We start from the raw sequence: 20866 nt of genomic DNA on the forward strand, positions 1-20866 counted from the left end.
TGAACGACACCTCTCGTATTATACCTGCCCCCCTTTAACCTCGCGACCTCCTCGCGAATTCCTTCGGCGTACTTCGACCTAATGCCTCGCATCTTCTGTCTTATTGGCTTAGCGTCTTCCCTCATATGTAACTTATGACATGCGAATTCTGGGTCTAATCCGGTGACCTCCTCAATCGTCCACGCAAATACATCTTTATTGGCAGACAAAAACTGTACTAACTTAACCTTCCATTCCTCAGACAAACTAGAACCTATTGATGTGAACTTCTCCTCATCGCCTTCCCCTAAATTAACTACTTCTATCTCATCCAAGGTCTTTGATCCCTCTGTCGACTCCACCGACCCCTCCCCGGCGTTGCACTGTAATTGTTATACATGCCTCTTCCTGGAATGCGAAGTCTCTTCCTTTGAACCGCGGATCGATCTCTTCACTGTACTCTGGTGACTGTTTTTGGCTGTCACCTGATCCCCGCGGACCTCATATACCCCGGTAGGAGTAGGGAATCGGATCACTTGGTAGTATGTAGAAAGGACCGCTTTCATCTCGTGAATCCACCTCCTTCCCAGGATGGCGTTGTATTGCGAATCGGCATCCACCATTTTGAACCTCGAGAACACTATAACTGGTCCAGTGGTCACTGGGAGTAGAAGTTCCCCTAAGGGTTCCGTCATGCTTCCGTTGAACCCATACAAATTTGTCGGTGAGGGCCTCAACTGCTTCCTTTCTATTTTCATTTCCTCATTTGTCCCTCTAAACAGTAAATCCACCGCACTGCTGCAATCCACTAACACTCTCTTTACCATGTAATTTCCCATCGCCACTGTGATCACCATCGCATCCTCATGCGGGGAATCGATTGCTTGAAGGTCCGCGTCGATGAACATTATGCTTCCCCTTCCATTCACAAACCAGGGGGTCACCTGCGAATGTCCTGTCGATTCATGGACCTGCTGTATGCTCGCCGCCCGCCTTATCCTGTCTCGGTGTGCATTGTGGCTCAATATCTCTCCACTGAAGATTACGATGATCGTTCCCAATATCCTCCCCTGGGTCGGTGCTTGCTCTACTTTTTCCTCTTCTGTTATAAATTCCTTCAACAACCCCTTTCCTATCATCCTCTGAATCAACCATCTCAATGCGTATCATCCGTCCGTCTCATGGTTATGTATCTGATGGTATGCGCAATAGGGTTTGCCTTGCACCTCCACTGGTTTGGTTCGCGGACCCTCATACCCCTGCAAATTTTGAATCAACGGTAGTATCTCGCTCAACGACTTGTTCAATGGCACTTGTTCTACTTCGCGATAGGGCTTTTTGTCTCGACTCTCCCTCCTAGCCTCTTCTTTGCCCTTCTCGAGCCGTGATGAATATCCTAGGTATCCGCTGCCTCCTTTGTCCGATGACTCATATCACCGACGACCCTCGCCTTTTTCCAGCAATAACACTGCCTTCCCCGGCCTTCTCACCTCCTTTTGCATGGTGTCTTCATACCTGATGTACTTCTCCACCCTCGGGTATAGCTCCTGTAATGTTGCAATTTCATTCTTGGCTACCGACTCATGTACCCTCGTTCTCGGACGCAATCGTCTCTCGAAAACTATCACCGCAGTCCTTTTGTCCAGATTCTCCACTTTCAAGGTCTCCGCCTTGAATCTACACAAGAAGTCCCTCACCGATTTAGCGGACCTTTGTCTTACATTGAACAAGGCTGCGATATCAACAACACGCTTCTTCTGGTGTATAAAATGGTTAATGAACGCCTGCTCTAACTCCTGAAAGCTACTAATACTCTTAGAAGGTAATCTGTAATACCAGTCAGATGCTCCCCCTTTTAAGCTTGCCGAGAACATTATGCATCTCAACCCGTCATACCGAGGCTCCTGCCACAGCGGCATCTGCTGCCGGAAGTGATGAATATGGTCTGCGTGGTCTCCAGTCCCATCATACCTTTCAAACCTTGGCTAGTTGAATCTTTTCGGCACCTCAGACTTCCAGATCCCGTCCGCCAGTGGGTTGCGGTTCAATCCTGCCACCACCTGACTTGTCGCACCTCCCATGCCCTTGGCCTGTTGCAGACTAGCTTTCAGATCGCTGGCAATCATTTCTCTGACTTGCTCCTTGGTGAGTCCCACCACCGTCTGCTCTTCCGCATCTGTCCCCCCTTCCTCCTCTCTCTCTGCTCCCGACACCTCCCTTTCCAACTCCTCTATTGTCTCTTTCTCTCTCCTTAACCCCTCATTTTCTTCCCTCAACCTTTGCTATCTCCTCATGTAACAACCTTGTTTCCTCTGCCTTTGACATTACTGTCTCTTCCCTACCTTGTTCTTCCCCTTCACTCCTCAGTGACTCCACGACCATGTCAGTGACCGTCGCCTTTTTCGGTCGGCACACTCTTTTTTTTGTCGCCATCTCTCTACTTCTCACTCTCGTTCCCCACAGACGGCGCCAAATGTTGTGACCTATCTTTCTCTCCTCCTCTACTGTTCTATTTATAATCCCTCACCTCTCTCTTAGGCCCTCCACCTGTCCCTCCATCTCTCGATCCATCGATTGCCGCGTGGAGGGTTCCCGTACGACCCTAGGGGTTTCCCCTTGCTCGTGTTGGGCACGTGTCCCGATGGTACAACTCCAGGCCAGCTACCCCTTCAGTTCCCGGCTTTCCACTGGCAGTCCTCGGTTCTCGGCCATCACGCTCGAGTCCTATGTTCGCAGCCATTCTAGAATGTCTCCCATACCACCGTATATCCTCTTTCTGGATCCATCATCCGCCGGACCCCCGGCCATCATAAATTGGGTCGCTACATTATCACACAGATGAAAACACACAAAAGAATCAATCAAGCTAAAGATAAAGACTCTAATAATTTTAAGCAATTCAGAACTTAACTAATCTAGAAGCCTCAGCTACTACCAAATAAACAATTTTTCCTTCTGTTTTCTTCACCCAAGAGTCAACCATATCACGCAAAATGTTAAATTTTTCCTCAGCAGTTATCTTCTTGCCTTTCTTTCCTTTTTTTTTGATAGATTCTTTCATGCATTTCTCGGCATATGTACAAATAGCTGTAACATCTTCCACCGGGCAAACAAGAATATCAACTGCTTTCTTGACGTTCTTATAAACCACTATCCCCTCCTTATAAGACCAATCTTCACGCTTGAGAATTTTCTTCAAAAACGCATGGAGTGTTGTTAGCAAAGCGAAATTATACTGAGCAACGATTAATGTATAACAACTTGGATCTCTTTTACATAATTGTATCAGTATCTCCTTGCGCTTTGCTAATAACTCCTCATCATCAAGCTCAAAATAAGTCAGTCGTGGAAAATAATCATCATCTGTCATAAAAAAAACTCAAAATTATAAAAAAATTACCACTACTAAATGAAACCAACAGAAGTCATCAAGAGATGATATCACATAAAACTGGAACATAGAAAGGTTCAAGTAGAGTGTAGACATGTCCAACTAGTTATTGCATTAAGAAGTACTAGATTAAGAAGAAAATCCTACTAAGACTGCTAAATCGGAAAGGACATCCAACGGAAACTTGGTTTATCCAATATTAACAAAAACCAACAATATCAGTTTAGACTTTAGAGTAATGCTTATATATTATCAACTTGCAAATAGTTCTCGAAAAGTAATACCCATTAGATATTGGTTGAGTTTCATATGTTTCTTGAAACCCAAAATGACATATGAGCTATATCGTGGTAACCTGATACTGGTAATTAAATTTTATATTACATGATTATATTGTATAATCTCACAACTACATGGCTGACATTTAATCTAGTTCGGTTCGTTTACAATTGGCTTGAACACATTTTGTTTTTTCTTAAAAGGTTTTGAATCAGATTGGATGCAAGTATTCTGGACTGATCCACTGGCAGCCTATAACAACAAACTACAGACAGAAGTTCCATTTTATTTTCAACATGGAGAATGCAACAAACATATGCTCATGCAGATTCACAAACGCATTACACAGCGCACATTTTACTACTAAAAAACCTCCATATAATAGGCCTGGTGTCATAAAGCAATGCGGCACCGTCAAACACCCAGTATATCACTAGGTTAAAAGATCCAGCAATCACCCAATATATCACTGGCAAGTTCATTATACCAGTGAAGTGAAAATTATAACTGCATTATTCTTTCTTTCTTTTCTTTTGGAAACGTACATGTTGAAAGCAATTTCCAGATTGTGTTATATTTACTAGCCATTGTGCATGTGGTATCCACGTGGGCTCTATTGAGTTTTTTTAAAAAAATTATAAACGTTAAATTACTATTTTATCTCTTAGAAAGAAAAAAAAAATCTGAAAATTACCAAATTACCCCTGAAACGTACACCAAAACACTGTTACTCAACCCCCACATTTTTCTATATATTAAAGATATTTTATCTCTCAAAAAGAAAAAAAAATCTGAAAATTACCAAATTACCCCTAGGACGTACACCAAAACACTATTATTCAACCCCCACATTTTTCTATATATTAAAGATAGGTGAAGGCATGGTCATGCAACATTTCACCTTCGCATTGAAAAACAAGATCCATTTGGCAATGAAAACACAAACTTTAACCCATGCAAGGCACTTTAAGGGGAAAAAAAAAAGATAAATAAATAAAATTGGTGTCCAACAGACACTACACACATTATTGATGCAAAAAAAAATATGGAAATGAAATGGCTCTAAAACCACTTGGGCCACTAATGAAGTTGTGAAAATGTATGTACTAAGTGAATTATATAATATTTTCAACTTAAGTATTGACCCACTGGTCGAACCGGTGACCCAGTGACCCAGTTCCTTTGCCGAGTCAGTGTCCGGGCTGGGTCTGATAACTATGATATAAAATTTATTGTAGTAGCAAAGGTAGGTCACAATTCAATATGAATTAATCAACTAGAACGAGAAAGAACACAAGAATAAAGAATTTACTTACCAGGAAAAAAATTCATAAGTTCAGGGAAGAAAAATGCATAATCTGGAAATCCATCATCCCATTCGGGGAGGTCATACGCAACATGTGCTATAATACACAAGAAAAAGAAGCAATTGTGTATACATTGGAAAAATTGAAGATATAAGAAAACAAAAGACATAAAATATAGAACTAGTAGAAATTTGAGTACCTGAGGAAGAATCCTCCATATGAGAATCCGAATCACCTAGATATAGAAATAAAAAATAAAAAAGTCGATGGAATTAACGAATAAAAGTGATTACTTGAGGAGGAAGTAAAGCAGTGAAGACTTGAGGAAGAAATAGCAAAAGATGGATCATCTCGATTATCTGGATCTGGACATGGTGAGAGAAAAAATATAAATATAAATATAAATAAATAAAAGGAAATGGACTTTTGGTGGAAAAGAAAATAAATAAACCTATGTGATAAATTTGGTCTACGATCTCCCTCAAGTGATCATCGTCACGAATTTGCACTGTGATCATCTTTAATTTCCTTCTTTTCTTTCCGACTTTGTTCTAGGGTTTAATCAACAAACATCTTATGGATAACCGCTGTTAAATGTGTTGGGCTGGATTTTATGCTTGCCGCTAAAACTGTTGGAACCAACTTTTTGAATGCATGTTTGATTTTTTTTTTTTTTTTTTTTTTTTTAGAGAGAATAGTTTGTTTATTTTGAAAATGGCTTAAAAAGTAAGTTTTTAAGTTTTAAAATAATAGGTAGAGATTTGATTAAAAAAAAATTAAAGTTTTGAAAACATTAATTGTGTAGAGATTTTATAAGTAAGGAAATATTCTTTTGTGAGGAAACAATTTCTTTGTTAAGGTGAGATATTATGGGAGAGAATGGGGGTGAAATTTTTTGTATAAGGAAATAAATGGTAGAGAAGTTGTAAAGATGGAAAGTTACATCATTCAAGGGAAAGCGAAGAGAAAGTTTGTTTGTTTAAAGATACGTAGATAATTTATTTCTATAGTTACTTCTTGTATTTTATTTTGGGGTTTTTAGGATTTGCCCCTGATTATTTAGGCATATTTAGGCTTTGGCCTATTTTTTTTTTCATTTATTAGGGTTTGGCCCTTCTGGTTCAAAAGAAACCAAGAACCAAACCGGGTTGGGTTTAAATTTTATGTAATAGCAAAATTGCCCTTAAATTCATTAATTAGTTTTTAGGTTATGCCCCCTACTATTTTAGCCTGATTAGGTTTTTATAACCTTTTTATAAATTTCAAACTAACATATTAACAAATCAACATTTTTCCAATCATCATACTAACAAATAAACATCTTTCAACACATAAAATTATAAAGGGTTGAATTTAATTAAAAAATGTGTCAAACTCATACATATCCTCAAAGAAAGTTCAAATTCCTTAATGTCATGTGTTCTTTCATTTTCTTGAAGTATTGATCTTTTTCATTGTTTTCTACTATATTGTTATCAATTTAACAATGTTAGTTAACCGATTCAAAATATATTAAAATTTGAAGATTTGAAAAGAATTTGAAGAACCCATTTGAAGAAATATGGTGTTTTAGAGTTTTTACAAATAGATCATTAAGAAAATTAAAGTGATTTGCAAATAAAGATAAAACACCCAATTATATAGTGGCATTGTAAATGTTGAGTTTGTTATATTAATTAGTTGGAGTTTATCATTAATTTGCTTCAAAAGTAGTGGGTTGAGATCAAATTAGGGGAGAAAAGCATGTAATTTACCTTTTTACCCCTAAAACTAAGGGCAATTTCGCCATTAAGTAATTTCAAGACAATTCCGGTTCGGTTCATTTTTTTTCCAAAAGGGCCAAACCCTAATAAATGAAAAAAAAAGGGCAAAAACCTAAATATACTTAAATAATGGGGGGTAAAACCTAAAAACCCCTTTTATTTTTGTTAAATCTTAGAATGTTAAGGAAGAAGAAGAATAAAAAATGGAGTAGCAATTAACAAAATTTAATAGTGAAAATAATTAAAGAAGTAGAGAAGAAGAACTAAGAAATAAGGTTCGTCGCTACTTTGTGTTTCTTTGAAGTTTATGTATGGACTATTTTTATTGTTTGGTGTTGCTTGGATTCTACGTGGAGTGACTTTTTCTTTCTGTTATTTTTCTTTTGCGAAAACAAAATGTGAGTGGACCTCACTAATTAAATACAAGAAACAAAGATGCGTGATTTAATTTATATATTGGTATTTGGAATGCTAAATATTAGTTTGTGTATAGTTGTTATGAAATGGATGGTGGAGATCAATCCCATTTTATATTTAGTTGCATGAAGTCCATAGCCCTTACTATCATTGTATAATATAAAATAGAGAATAAGAAAAGAAAAATGTATATGTAGTAATAATTAGCTGATATTTTTAAGTTGTATTAGATATTATATTGAAGTTCTAAAAGACATTTTTGCTAGTTGTTTTGTTTTAATGATGAAATGAATAAATGATAAATATTCAGATTTATTACAATATATGTATTAAGTGTTTGTTGGTTTCGTATGTGTAATGATATTTATTGTGTTAGCATGTGATATGCGTAGAAATGTTAAAATATTATAATGAGAAATGTATTAAGTGTTAAGACATGTATTTGGTGTTTAAAAAATGTTTGGAATGGATTAAAAGTATATGAATATTTTTTATATAACATGACATTTTTGAAATGCTATAAAGTTAGTGTGCAATCTTTTATAGAGTAATTTTGATATTCTCATGTACGTTGGAATTTGTGTTAAATGATGCAATCTGTTATACATACTTTCTGACCGCTTATGTTGTTTTTGAGAATGATGTAATTAAATGGTATGATATGATATGTGACGTAGCATTCTTTGGTCAGTTATGCATTCATTATATGCCGCAATTTTTGAAAAATAAGAACATAAGTAAATGTTCATTTATTATATTTGAGAGATGTCACTAAGAGGTATTGTAGCCTTTGTGGATATTTCAAAAGGAATTATGGTTTAGTGCAAAAATTTTATTTGGCACGTGAAAGAATAAAAATGGTTATGAGATGGATGGGAAAGCTTTATGTTTGTCAAGGTTCTGTTTGTCAAAGCCATGGGTTGAGAGCTAAGTTTGATTCCTCATGATCCGTAGTAGCCATAAGGAGTTCGAGTTGTGACAAAGCATTGTTCCATTATTGTGGTTGGCCTTAGAGGTTGGAATTGAGTAGAGTTTGGATATGGAGGGAGAACTTGTTAAAGTTTGGGGCTTGATTCACGCTGTGCTTGGATGGAAACCAACAAGGTGAACATTGGTAGTGGCTGTTTTGTTTAAACAACCCATTCTCTATGGGCGGATATTGTTGATTGTTTGGGATTGGATTTTATTTCTTGCCGATGTACTTTGAATTTATGGTTGAGTTTGGGTTTTGAAGAGAGGAGCTGAGGTCGAGTTTGGTTTTTATGCTGCTTGTCTTAGCATAAGCAACTGGTGCATATCTGATTCGTTGCACAATTTCAAAACCTAGATCTTAAATAGTTGTTTGGAGGCTACAAGGAGTATTTGAACGTGAATTTGTATTAGCTGCTCGATTCGGAAGGTCAAGCTTTGTGGTGTGGCTGTAACCAACAATGGAGATGGTGGCAGGCGGGTTGAGAAGGTGGTCTTCGGATCCATTTTTGCATTTCGCACAAATCCAGATCTAGATCCACTTTCACATTTCGCCTGACTCTTGTTGGGCTTTTGTGTCTTTGGGCTTCAATACGATTCAATAATACATGGCCACATCCCTTGAAACATTATGGACCCAGGCTACTGCTGAGATTAGCAAGCAAAACATGGACCAACCCTGGAGAAAGAACACCTAGAATCCGAAGCTGTTATACTTTAGATTCATCTAGAGTCCTTACAGATCAAGTTTCTAGCGCAAAAATATAGCATTTGTACGGTTCATTTGGGACTCCTCTAGATATAGATTTAGAAGCCTATATAAAGGAGGATGCCAATGGATACGTCTATGTAAGCAGTTATTGAATTTAATGCAGGTGAGGGTCTGCCTAACCCTAGCTTATATATATATATATATATATATATATATATATATATATACTTTAGATTCATCTAGAGTCCTTACAGATCAAGTTTCTAGCGCAAAAATATAGCATTTGTACGGTTCATTTGGGACTCCTCTAGATATAGATTTAGAAGCCTATATATAGGAGGATGCCAATGGATACGTCTATGTAAGCAGTTATTGAATTTAATACAGGTGAGGGTCTGCCTAACCCTAACTTATTATATATATATATATATATATATATATATATATATATATATATATATATATATATATATTTCCAAACGTTGTGTTTTAGTGTAATATATTTTTGGCACATGATAGAGTGTGAAATAGTTATGAGATATAATTGCAAGATATTTAAAAATTTATGTAATGAAAATCCTAGTTCCTAGCTACCACAACTCATTTGATTATATGATTAAACCTTGTGAAGAGAATGTGATTTTGTTTCAAGGGAACTTGGAGCCCTTGTAGCCAAATGATGGTTTTGTTTATCTCGTTATCAATTCAGTACAAGACGCGCGATATTTTATGCCTAAGAGAGGCTTACTCACATAGTTTTGGCGTCCGTGTGGGGGTTACCTTGTATGCAACATTCCACTTATTAGGGTAACTATGACGGTGTGGTTCCATTATGTGAGTGAGGCATGCGGATGTTTATGTTCGGTTCGATAGAGGGGAGCGATTGTGGTAGATAGGAAACTAGCTAAGTAAAACATAGAGACGATGTGATTCTGGAGACACTTGAAGAAACTCTAAACAATAATTATGATGATATGTCAAAGTGTATATATGTTAAATTTTATAATAAATGATTGACTATGGTTGTGCAATTTGTCATTGAGATTGTTCTATTTGGTTTGATGGAATGATTGGAAATTATGTTTATGATATACTTTGTTTTATTGTATTTTATTTCTAGTCACAATTATTTTGCAGATCGAAGGGTGGGTTAAGGTAATTATTTTGCAAAAAATGACCCACTCTGTGATTAGACCTATGTAAGTGCAAGTGTATAGTAAGTTTAATTTTTGTTCTTTTTATTATATGATATATATTTAATTAGAAGCTAAGGTGCCTCGGTAGAGGAACTAAATGCCTTGATATTAGGGGTGACAGTTTTGTACACGACTCGCTAACTTGACACGAAATTAACGGGTTCGGATTGGGAAAAAAGGATTTTGGGTCATTTAAAGGTTGACCCGCCTAACCCGTCAAATAAATGGGTTGGGTTAGGGTCACACATGTTAACCTGAGTAACCCGTTAGTAGACCCGATTAGTTCTCGGGTCTAATGGGTCGGGTCATTAACTCGTGACCTGTATAACCTGTTTTAAGATAAGTTTCATTATTTTTTAAAAAATCATTATCCCAACAACCTAAAATAAACGACTAAAATGAGAAGGATTAGCCATTATATTGATTCATTCGATAAATATATGTTTCGTTATTCAATTTTCATTGATATGTAATTGAATTATGGATGGTTTTTGAGAATTAATACATATATATTTTTTTTATAAATAAAATTGTGAAATACTAAATACTTTGCATACAGGTTGTCTGTGAATCCGATCTGAAACTGATCTAAAATCTAATCTATCATCCTAACTACCAAAAATAAATGACTAAAAGGAGAAGGATTAGCTGTCATATTGATTCATTCCATAAAGATATGTTTCATTATTCAATTTTCATTAATATGTAATTAAATTATGGATGGTTTTTGAGAATTAATACATATTTTTTTATATATTTTTTTGATAAATAAAATCGTGAAATACTAAATATTTTGCATACAAGTTGTCTGTGAATCCGATCCAAAACTGATCTGAAATTGATCCGCTGGGTTAGTGGGTCACCCGTTATATAGGCGGATTGGGTTTGGGTTTGACAAACTCGACACGATTAGTAATTGGGTTGGGTTTGGGTTTGCTCTTCTAACACGTGACCCGAATATGAAACAACACGAATCTGACCCAACACGACCCATTGCCACCCCTACTTGATATTATTGGATTAAAAGCTAAGGCGCTTCAATGGAAGAATTACCTGTATAACTATTGAACGTATGGATGTTGTATTATTAGTTGGAAGTTAAGGCGCCTCAGTGAAGGAACTATATGCCTTATTGATTATGTATACGTATGTACAAGTTTTATTTGTATTTTAAGACTGCTCATACCAGCATTGTTTATGATATTGACCTTATTTGTATGCTTGCTTATCGAGTGTGTTCATAAAATGAACATAGTCGATAAGTCTTGACAGGATTAGTGTTGAAGAAGGTTGATTGTTCCACGTGGTTTACTTTAGTGTTTCAATAATAGTTTTTTCAGTTAAGGCAATTTTGATGTAATTATATTTTGAAGAGTTATTCAAGGAAGTGTGTATCTTAATCATATATGAAAGGAAGAGGACTTTGTTTTAATTATAAAAATGTTATTGGTTTCAAATTGTTTGAATTGTTAAACGATGACGGGATTTTGGAAATTGGTTGTTTTCACACCTCAAAAATCGAAGAGTCGGAAACAAATATTATTTTCTAGCTTTGTGACAAGTTTCTCTATTTTGTTCTCCACTCGAGCTTTCTCTCTTCTTCTTCAATCAATAACTATGGCGCCTAATGTAAGTTGTATTTGTTTCTTTACGTTATGTACTGCTTTTTGTTTGGGGTTTATGTTGACATAGTGATTTGGGGGTTTTGTGTTTGTTCCATTGTTTGGTGTTGTAATTAGTAACATTGAAACACTTGCTTGCGAGTTCCCTAGAGGTTTCTCTTTTAAGACTCCCAGATCCCATCGAGACGTCAGTTGCACTATGTTCTCTTTCTTTCTTTTTCAATACAATTTATTCTTTTTATTTTCTCTTAGTAATTTTTAGTTCCTGAAATTCACTACTACTAAAGATGAGCTTTTATTTGAAACCGACATCGAAGTTTGAAATTTCAAGCAATCATCATATGTGATTAACAATGTTAATTTTGTAGTGTTGGCATCATTAAGTTTTGTTATATGGCTAGATATGTTTATCTTCCTACCAACTCTATCTCAAGACTTGTTGGTTAATGAGTTAACAAGTGACCTCTGTGAGATTTTCTATTCCAGTAAATAAGAAATCGAAGGTATTTTAAGAGTTCATAAAATTAGTATGTAATGAAATCTAAAGGTGCCTTTAATTGTATGTACCGTGATTCTCTAACCAAAAGCTTTAGGAATTTTAAGTAACTATAGGCCAGACTTAATGAAGATGTTATAAATACGTTGAACTATTATTACCATTATTTTACTTTGATAATCACCTTGATAACGTGTATATACTGAAATGTCAAACCTAAGCGATGCATTGCTTAATAGTTGACATTATGAGGTGACATTAGCTCTTGGGTTTGGTAGTTGTTTAGTAGTTGCTCTTTTGGCTTTCCTTTTTGCTTTGAGATTGATGCATTGCTTGATTGGGGATGGGAATGTCAAACCTTAAACCTGATCATTAAATGGGTTGTTAGATGTGTTTGTGGGCAATGCACTGTTAGAGCACGTTGATTGAAGCAGATTCTAAATATTTAGCTCAAGGAGAAATCTCATTATCATTGGTTCTTAAACCTGCAACTTACGTGTTTTGATAAGAGGCAAAATGAATATAACTCAATCTAAGGATGCAATTCAACACACCTAAACTAAACTATTCTACCTTACTTCTAATCAAAGTTTTTGTACCTATCACTCTCTAAAACATCATTGCAATATGGAGTAAAAGTTATTGAACACTTCTTGATATGGTGAAAGTTAACACTCAAGTCATTAAAGAAAAGAGAAAGGGGATGAGAGTGGGATTTTAATTGAATGATTGATTATACTACAAAAACAAATAAACTAATCTAGACTTGTTTGCAATACAAAGACTCACACTATGACCAATTACTTTACAACCCAATCATAGAACTTATTACCTTCGTATGATTTGCTTCAACCTACCAATTGCTTTACAATCCAATAAGAAGAATTAAACCATTAACATGTTTGCTCAATATCAATTGTTTTATAGCCTAATATTGAAAAAATTAATCCCCTAAATTCAATTATCTATCTCTATGTCAATTGAATATAGGCATGTAGAACTATTAAGCCTTCTATCTCTATATAGACTTAACAATTTATAGGTTACCATTTTACTTTCTATCTCTATATGAGTATGAGGAAAATCTTAATAAAGTAAGCAAACAACTCTAAATTACTCTACTAATTTAGTCCTCATTGGACTAAAACAATAATGGAATGAAAAGACATAATGAAAAACATAACTAAATTACTCTAGAAGACACTAATATAAATTGAATTAAAACTAAGAATTATTTTCTGAATTAAAATCTACATTCTACATATGTTGCCAAAATTTTACTCCCCTATTTATAGAGAATATAGGGGAGAAAGTACAATGTCATAAACATGGCTAGATATATACATTCTTTATGAGCTCAATAGAGAGGAGGAATGATAGAGTAACACTCTTCATCCTTATCTTTGATCTATATCTTCAGTCTTTATTTTTATCTTTCATCCTTATATATAGTTTAGAAGTTCCCAAATGAGGCAGAAACCCTAATTAGATAAAAAAATAAAAAATAAATAAATAAAAACTGAGATATTTTGGCCATCACTGGATCCACATCGCTTTACTCCCAGTCTCTTTCCTTTAGATTTGTCACATCCTCAGCAGGGGGTCAGGTTGCTTGGCGGTGCAGTCAGCACTGATTCATCTTTTGTCATGGGCCTTGCTCGCAAGCGTGTTGAAAAGGTTATGACTTTGATGGACCATTTAGCTACATTGTATGATCCACAGTGTGAGTTAGCGCTCTTACGTGCTTGCGCTGGGCTCTCTAAGTTGGTCTTTACAATTCGTACTTGTCCACCATCCCTTTTTAGAGAGGCAGCTAAGACTTTTGATCGGCATCTCAGCAGTGTTCCCCAGGGTATTATGGTTTCTGATGGTCCTGACTTCGATGATTTGCAGTGGCGTTTATTGACACTCCTGTTACATCTTGGTGGGTTAGGTGTTTATTATGCCACTGATGTCTCTACTTTTGCTTTTGTGGCCTCCCGTTGTCAGACTTCTGAGCTTCAAAACCACATTCTTAGGAGTTGTGGCCCAGTACCTTTGGATAAGATTTTTGAGGTTGCTAGCAGTGCATTGAGTCTCTGTCTACCCGATTTTGACCTCAGCTGTATGGCTGTGAATGCTACCGTCCCCTCAAAACTACAAAAAGTTTTGGCGGAAGCGTTCTATGGTAAGATTGTTGCTGGTCTTGAGAGGGAGTTTGTGTTATCTACTCATCAGAAAGCAGCCATTGGATGCTTACAGTCATAACATGCAAAGGATTTTCTACTTGCTATTCCGATGGAGGGACTTGGACAGCAGGTCGCTGGTAGAGTATCGTTTTATTCTCCGGTACCTGATAAGAGCCAAAAACTGTAGTTTTAACCCCTTAACCATCATACTTTTAAACCAATTATGTGAGTAATAATTAATAGTTAATACTGATTTCGTGTTTTTATGCATTTCAGGCTTCAAAGTCCATTTGTGCAGAAATGTGCCACTTTAGCGAGATAAATGAGCAAAGGTTGGTTGCTAAGGAGTTCTGTGATTAAAGGCCAAGATTCAAGAAGACAAAGCCTTTCTAAAGCCTGGTCAAAAGCTGAAAAGTCGACGCGGGCAGAAACAACACACAAAGTCAGCAGAACTTCCGAATGCCGTATCTTTGGACTCAGACCTCGGAATTGGGCCTACCTTATGTCAAAACGACCGGCTCTCGGAAAGAGCTTTCCAATGGTCTAAGCCTTGACCCAATCAGAGGAGAAAAAGTGGACGAAAAGTCTGTTAAAGCCAACTGCAGCTGAAGAGGCCTTTTTGGACTGAAAGAATTGGGTTTTGGGCCTGATTCTCTGGCCCAAAACATGGCTCCAAGCCCATGCACGATTTTTAGATCTGAAAGTATAAAAACCAAAGCTTAGCTCTTTGTTAAGGGTAGATAGTTAGACCTAGATTAGTTAGCCTCCATTAATTAGTTTTAGAATTTCAATTAGTTAATTAATTAGTTTTTCATATCTTGTTTTAGATCTAGTTTCATGTTTAATTAATTAGTTTAGAATAAAGTAGATTATTAATTTAGTATTGAATCATTGTTTTATTATTCATTAGATTAATAAAATCGTGTTCTTGATAATCTAGTTTCATTTCCATTAATTGTTTAGTTTCAATTCTTAGATTCAATTACTTGTCATTATTAGTTTCAATTAATTCTTGCATGATTAGTTTCCAATTGAGTTTAAATAAGCAAAGTTCAAATCTTTATATCATGTCTTGTTTGAATTCCATTGGGAATGATAGCGTAATGATTCTCAGCTAAACCTCCATTTGAGGGAGTTGGGAAGCCTTGATGAAAGCTTGATTCCGATTATTGTAGAGTCGTCGTAATTTCCTTTCCACTGTAGAAATGATTAGTTCACCATGAGAATGGGTGTAATCGTTCACATGCTAGTTATGAATTGGTAGAAATGCCATGTGTAATTAGGATTAGGAGTAACCAGATTGTTCTGCGAAGCAGTTCAATTCGGATTACGTCGATTCGTCGTTAGTAGGATTAAGTCGAGTTAAGGTGGAATCAATCCCCCTCTAACTCCTTACCATATAATCGACGTAACATTCCCATAGTTGTTTAAATAGTCGACTAGTTGCATCTTATGGGTAGTTGCATCGTAGTCTAGTTGCCATTTCGTAAATCTCTCATTAGACTTTAGAGTTAAGATTACTTATACGTAGAGAACATTACCATACGAAAGGACTAGGAGTGGAACGAATCATTCTACTCCACTATATCTCATAGGATTGAGAGTAGAAATCTTTGATAATTTAGGCACGTAATTTAGTTTTAGTTTACTTACGTTTTGAGTTTCATCGTTCATTTCGTAGGTAAACTATCTTTTTATGTTCTATCAAATGGCGCTGCTGCCATCTTAGTTTCACTTTCGCATTGTTTTCGTAGTATAAGTACTCTTCTTAAAGTCCCATTTCACCCACCCACCCTTGTTCGATTCTAACTGTGGTTGTCTTTTTCAGCATTAAACTTCCTCGAAAAAATTAAAAAAAAATTGCACGGAGCGCACTTGTGCCCCAAAAGAGCGCGACCTGCGCTCAAGTTACTGGAAGCTGAGCGTGACCCGCGCCCAAACCGAGCACGACCCGCGCTCAAACACTGTAACTCGAAGTTTAAGTTGAGCGCGACCAGCGCCCAAAGTGAGCGCACCCGCGCCCTGAGCTGAATTTTGCCGGATTTCCACAGGTTTGATTCGAACGTCGATTTTTCAAGTTTTTCAGTGTTCTAACTTGTTATATACACTGAACACGCGTAAACAAGACGTTATTCATAAGTGAAGCAAGGACGCAATCAGGTATTCCTTTCTTCCACACCTCGCATCTCCTATTAGAGGTTTATACTAGTATATCAGGATTGTTTGGAGTGTTGACGTAATTAGCTAAGTTTGGTCTTAGCCTTGTATGAGATTAAGGTCTGGTCGAACAAAAACACCGAGCATAATTACACAATAACATCAACAAGCACGCCTATCTAGTATACCACTCATTGCACCTCTAGCTACTATTTCACACACACCACCTGATATAATGCATGAAGAAGGAGAGACTCCTCTCTCGGAATTCTACAAAGCCTTGAGCGATAGCCCCAAATCTTGCATCGTTCTAGCAGACCCAGTGGGGGATTTCCGAATCCCCCCAAATATTTTTAATTTGTTACCCATTTTTCATGGTTTAGACCATGAAAAACCTTATCAGCACATGCGTAGGATTGAACAAGTCATAACAACATTCCACCATCCTACAGTTGGTGCGGAACAAATTAAACTGAGGGTATTCCCTTTCACCTTAGCCGATAAGGCGTCTTGGTTAACTGCCCAAGCGCCTAATTCTGTGGACTCGTGGGCTAAACTTGTTCAGCTGTTTATGGAACATTTTTACCACCCCCAAAAACGGATGAGATGTTTTCCAAGATTCATTTCTTTCGACAAAATCCTCATGAATCATTTTCAGAGGCTTGGAATCGTTTCACCGATCTCCTTATAGAGTGTCCACATCATAACCTAGCGAAAGACACGTTAGTTCGTGCCTTTTTCAAAGGACTTCTACACCACCATAAAGAAGTCCTTGACATAATGAATGGGGTTAGTTTCTTAAGCAAAGGAGCCTCGGAGGCGTATAAATTTTTAGAGGATCAAACTAAGCGAAATAACAACTAGGGGAGTAGTGACGATATCCACCGCTCCGCTAGTTCTTCTAGCACAGTTAAGGCCGCCGGTATGTTTGAAATTAAACACGATCCCGAGCTTAAAACTCTAATCGAATCACTCACTAAAACGGTAGAGGCCATTTCTGTTCAACAAAAGCCTATCCCCGTCATGAATGTAAATTCAAATCCATGTAGTTTCTGTTGGAGTCCTGAGCATCCCGACTTCCACTGTCCTATAGCCTATGAACAGGCTTGTTCCATTAATAGTGAACCTAATGCCCCTTGGAGACAAAATCCCAACTTCAGTTGGAGAAATAACCAACACATCACACCTCCAGGTTACAATAATCAATATGTTAGGCCAACGCACAGTTTTATCCAAGCTCCACCACGACAAGGACAGGGTCAGGGTAATTTTAATAATTACAACAACCAACTGCAACCTCAACAAGGTCAAGCACAAGGTCAAGGTAGTTATAATAATTATAATGCTAATAGAGGTATCGTTCCGGTAAATAATAACTATCAAAACCAGCCCATAAATAATTTATACGAGATAGTTCCAGTCACACCACCCGTGACTACTACACCCACACAACCGGATCGTCTTGACACCTTCATACAAGTGAGCCAAAAACTTTTCCAAACCATGGCTCAATCTAACCAACAACTTCTACAATCCGTTAATAATTTAAGCCAACAGTTGGCCCAAGATAAAGCCCAACCCAAAGGTGTGTTTCCAGGTCACGCAATACCTAATCCTAAAACAACAAACACAGCCTTTAAGGTAACCGATAATACTAGTAATGAATATGGAAATGTAGGTGAGCTAAATGCCATCACCACTCTCCGTTCTGGTAGAGTGGTTGATAACAAAGTAACTATGCCTATAGTTACCCCACCAGTAGCCCCTACACCTGCTATTTTACTAGATACCGAAATAGAAACTGAAGAGCCTACCACTGTAGAGGTACCAGTTACAACACAACCTAAGAAACAGAAAGCCAAGGTTAAACATCCAGGTGATACATATGCTAAATATAAAGAGAAACCACCGTTTCCACAAAAATTAGCCATGTTAACTAGGGATACAAATTATGAGGAGATTAGGGACGTTTTCAAAAATCTAACTATAAACCTTCCCTTCCTCGAAGCTATTAAAAAGCTACCACACCATGCTAAGTTTCTTAAGGAGTTGTGTACTACTAGGCGTAAGACCAATATACCAAAAGACGCCTTTTTAACAGAACAATTCCCAACTCTATCTGAACATAATGGAATTGTTAAGTACAAGGACCCTGGTCGTCCTACTGTACAATGTACCTTAGGAGATTCCTATACGACGACCACGTTATTAGACCTGGGGGCTAGTGTTAACTTACTCCCGTTTTATTTGTATAGACAAATAGGTCTAGACGAGATGCAACCCACTAAAATGACGTTGCAATTAGCTGATCGGTCTATTAAGTATCCTAAGGGTGTGGTTGAAAATGTGCTGGTAAAAATTTAGGATTTCTACTATCTGGCTGATTTTGTCATCCTCAATACAGAAGTCGCTAATGACTCTGTCCCGATCATTTTAGGGCGTCCTTTCCTGGCAACTGCCAATGCGCTCATTAATTGCCGTGATGGTTCAATGTCCATGTCTTTTGGCCATCTTGCTGTAAGGAAATGTTTTTAAAACAAAGACACATTTACCCGATTCGTCTATGGATGGAGAGGTTAGAATGATCGAGAGCTTCGCTCGAGATTATTTCAACAACACGTTCCCTGATAACCATATGCCCAAATTTTTTTCCTTTGGAAGTTCAGACTACAACATTTTCATCCCTACACTAGTCGATACACATATTATGGATGAGGACGAGATAGATGACTTTCTCAAAGATATAGAGGACTACCATAGTAATGTGGATATGACCAATCTAGATGAGGAATTTGATGAGTTTCTTAGAGCAGGTGATGATTCACCCTATCAAGAACTACTTTGCACAACATCCACCTCGACTCCCCTCCTTCCACCCAAACAAAGGAATCTCGAGTTTGCACTCGATCCTTTTGTTTCTCCTGTGCTTCATAATTTTTTAAATCCACCTAGTAAACAGATACTTCAGAAGGACAAACCATTTGACACCTTCATTTTCAGACTTGAGACAGTCCCTACATACGCCATGAATGAGTTTTGTGCTAAACCCACATCCTCATTGTTTACATGCTTTCCTTCTACAATTTATCCATATCCACCATATCTTCCACAACCATTCACTTTTCCACACTTATTCACTAGGACACCCTCTCGTTCAAAGATGAAAAAGAAGGTGCATGCTAGATTACGTTATAGGTCTATCCGACTTCGCTTTTAGTTCACTAGGTTGCGTCATAGGAAATCTTGGTGCTTGATTGTGTTTGGATATGTTTTCTGTGATATTTATTTATGGAATGATCCCCAACTATTTCGATTGTTGATATATGATAAACTGCATGTTCATACATATGTTTAGATAAAGTCTCGAGTATCTGACTATAAATGACTCATTTTTTTGTGTTTGGTGCATTTCCTTTCATTTCCATATATTGGTGAGTGCACCATTAAGGTAACCGGACCCTCCCTATGGAGTGTGTGGCTGTAAGTACCGGATCCTAAGTCCACGTTTAACATAATTCACGTTTTCCACTCTTACATGTTTTCTCGGATTTTTGAGTCATGTTTTTCTATAGGGTGAATTATGTCCTTATTGCTTATTGTTTTCCCTTATAAAAGTAAAAAAAATATTAAATAATAAACATAGTAATCTAGGAAGTCTTGGGAATCTGACTTTAAAAGACCCACTTAAAAAACAAATTTTCTAAACTCTGTTGTAAAAATTTGTTTGGGGGTGGGGTGTTCGTGTTTCTGTCCTAGAATGTTTTATGTCCCATTAGAGTTGCTTAGGCCGTTTAATTGTATTTTGATTCGGGTTGACATAATCTATGAATTTAGAGTTCATTCGTTCGCATAACATACGTCATGCACGCACTTCGAGGCATTTTCCACTGTCTTATATGTCATCCACGGTCAGAATAGAGTGTTTTATGGATCATTAGATTGGAAATTCTCTCCTGATCATTTCCATATCTCATTCGCAAAAATCGGACCGGTAACGAAGCGGCAATATTAGTTTGAAGTTGCGCGAAAAATCGAAAATTTCGAAAATTTCGAATTGGGCTTGGGCCCAACTCGCTAAGACCGACACCAGACTCCTAAGCGCCTTTACCTTCGCACCAACAGTCGCGTTCTTCACTTCCAAACCGCCATTAACGACCACAAAGCTTCAAACCCAAACCTAAAAAAAATAAAATTAAAAAGAAAACCAAACTAACCCACGCCCACAATTCAAATCGACTTCCAATCTTCTCTAAAATCTTTCCACCACCACCTACACCAATTTTAATCATCAAAAACAACCGAAAAATTAAAAAAAAAAAAAAAAAAAAAAACTGCCGAAACACCACCGCGCCACCACCACACCACCACCATTGTTGTTCCAGTGAGGTTGTTCCTCATTGCTTCCTACAC

General features: G+C 37.0%; 2 protein-coding genes across 2 annotated transcripts; both read right to left on the minus strand.

Annotated features, from left to right (window-relative positions):
• Positions 1-371: 371 nt before the first annotated feature.
• LOC147496300 (uncharacterized) lies at positions 372-1118 on the minus strand. The gene has a single exon (XM_086562535.1). It carries the CDS (start codon positions 1116-1118, stop codon positions 372-374), a length of 747 nt encoding a protein of 248 aa, XP_086418661.1.
• Positions 1119-1412: 294 nt separating this feature from the next.
• LOC147496301 (uncharacterized) lies at positions 1413-1898 on the minus strand. Its single transcript, XM_086562536.1, has one exon. The coding sequence runs from the start codon at positions 1896-1898 to the stop codon at positions 1413-1415; it is 486 nt and encodes a 161-aa protein (XP_086418662.1).
• Positions 1899-20866: the final 18968 nt, after the last annotated feature.

This window comes from Coptis chinensis, chromosome 5 (genome assembly GCF_015680905.1).
Source record: "Coptis chinensis isolate HL-2020 chromosome 5, ASM1568090v1, whole genome shotgun sequence".
NCBI classification, from domain to species: Eukaryota; Viridiplantae; Streptophyta; class Magnoliopsida; order Ranunculales; family Ranunculaceae; genus Coptis; species Coptis chinensis.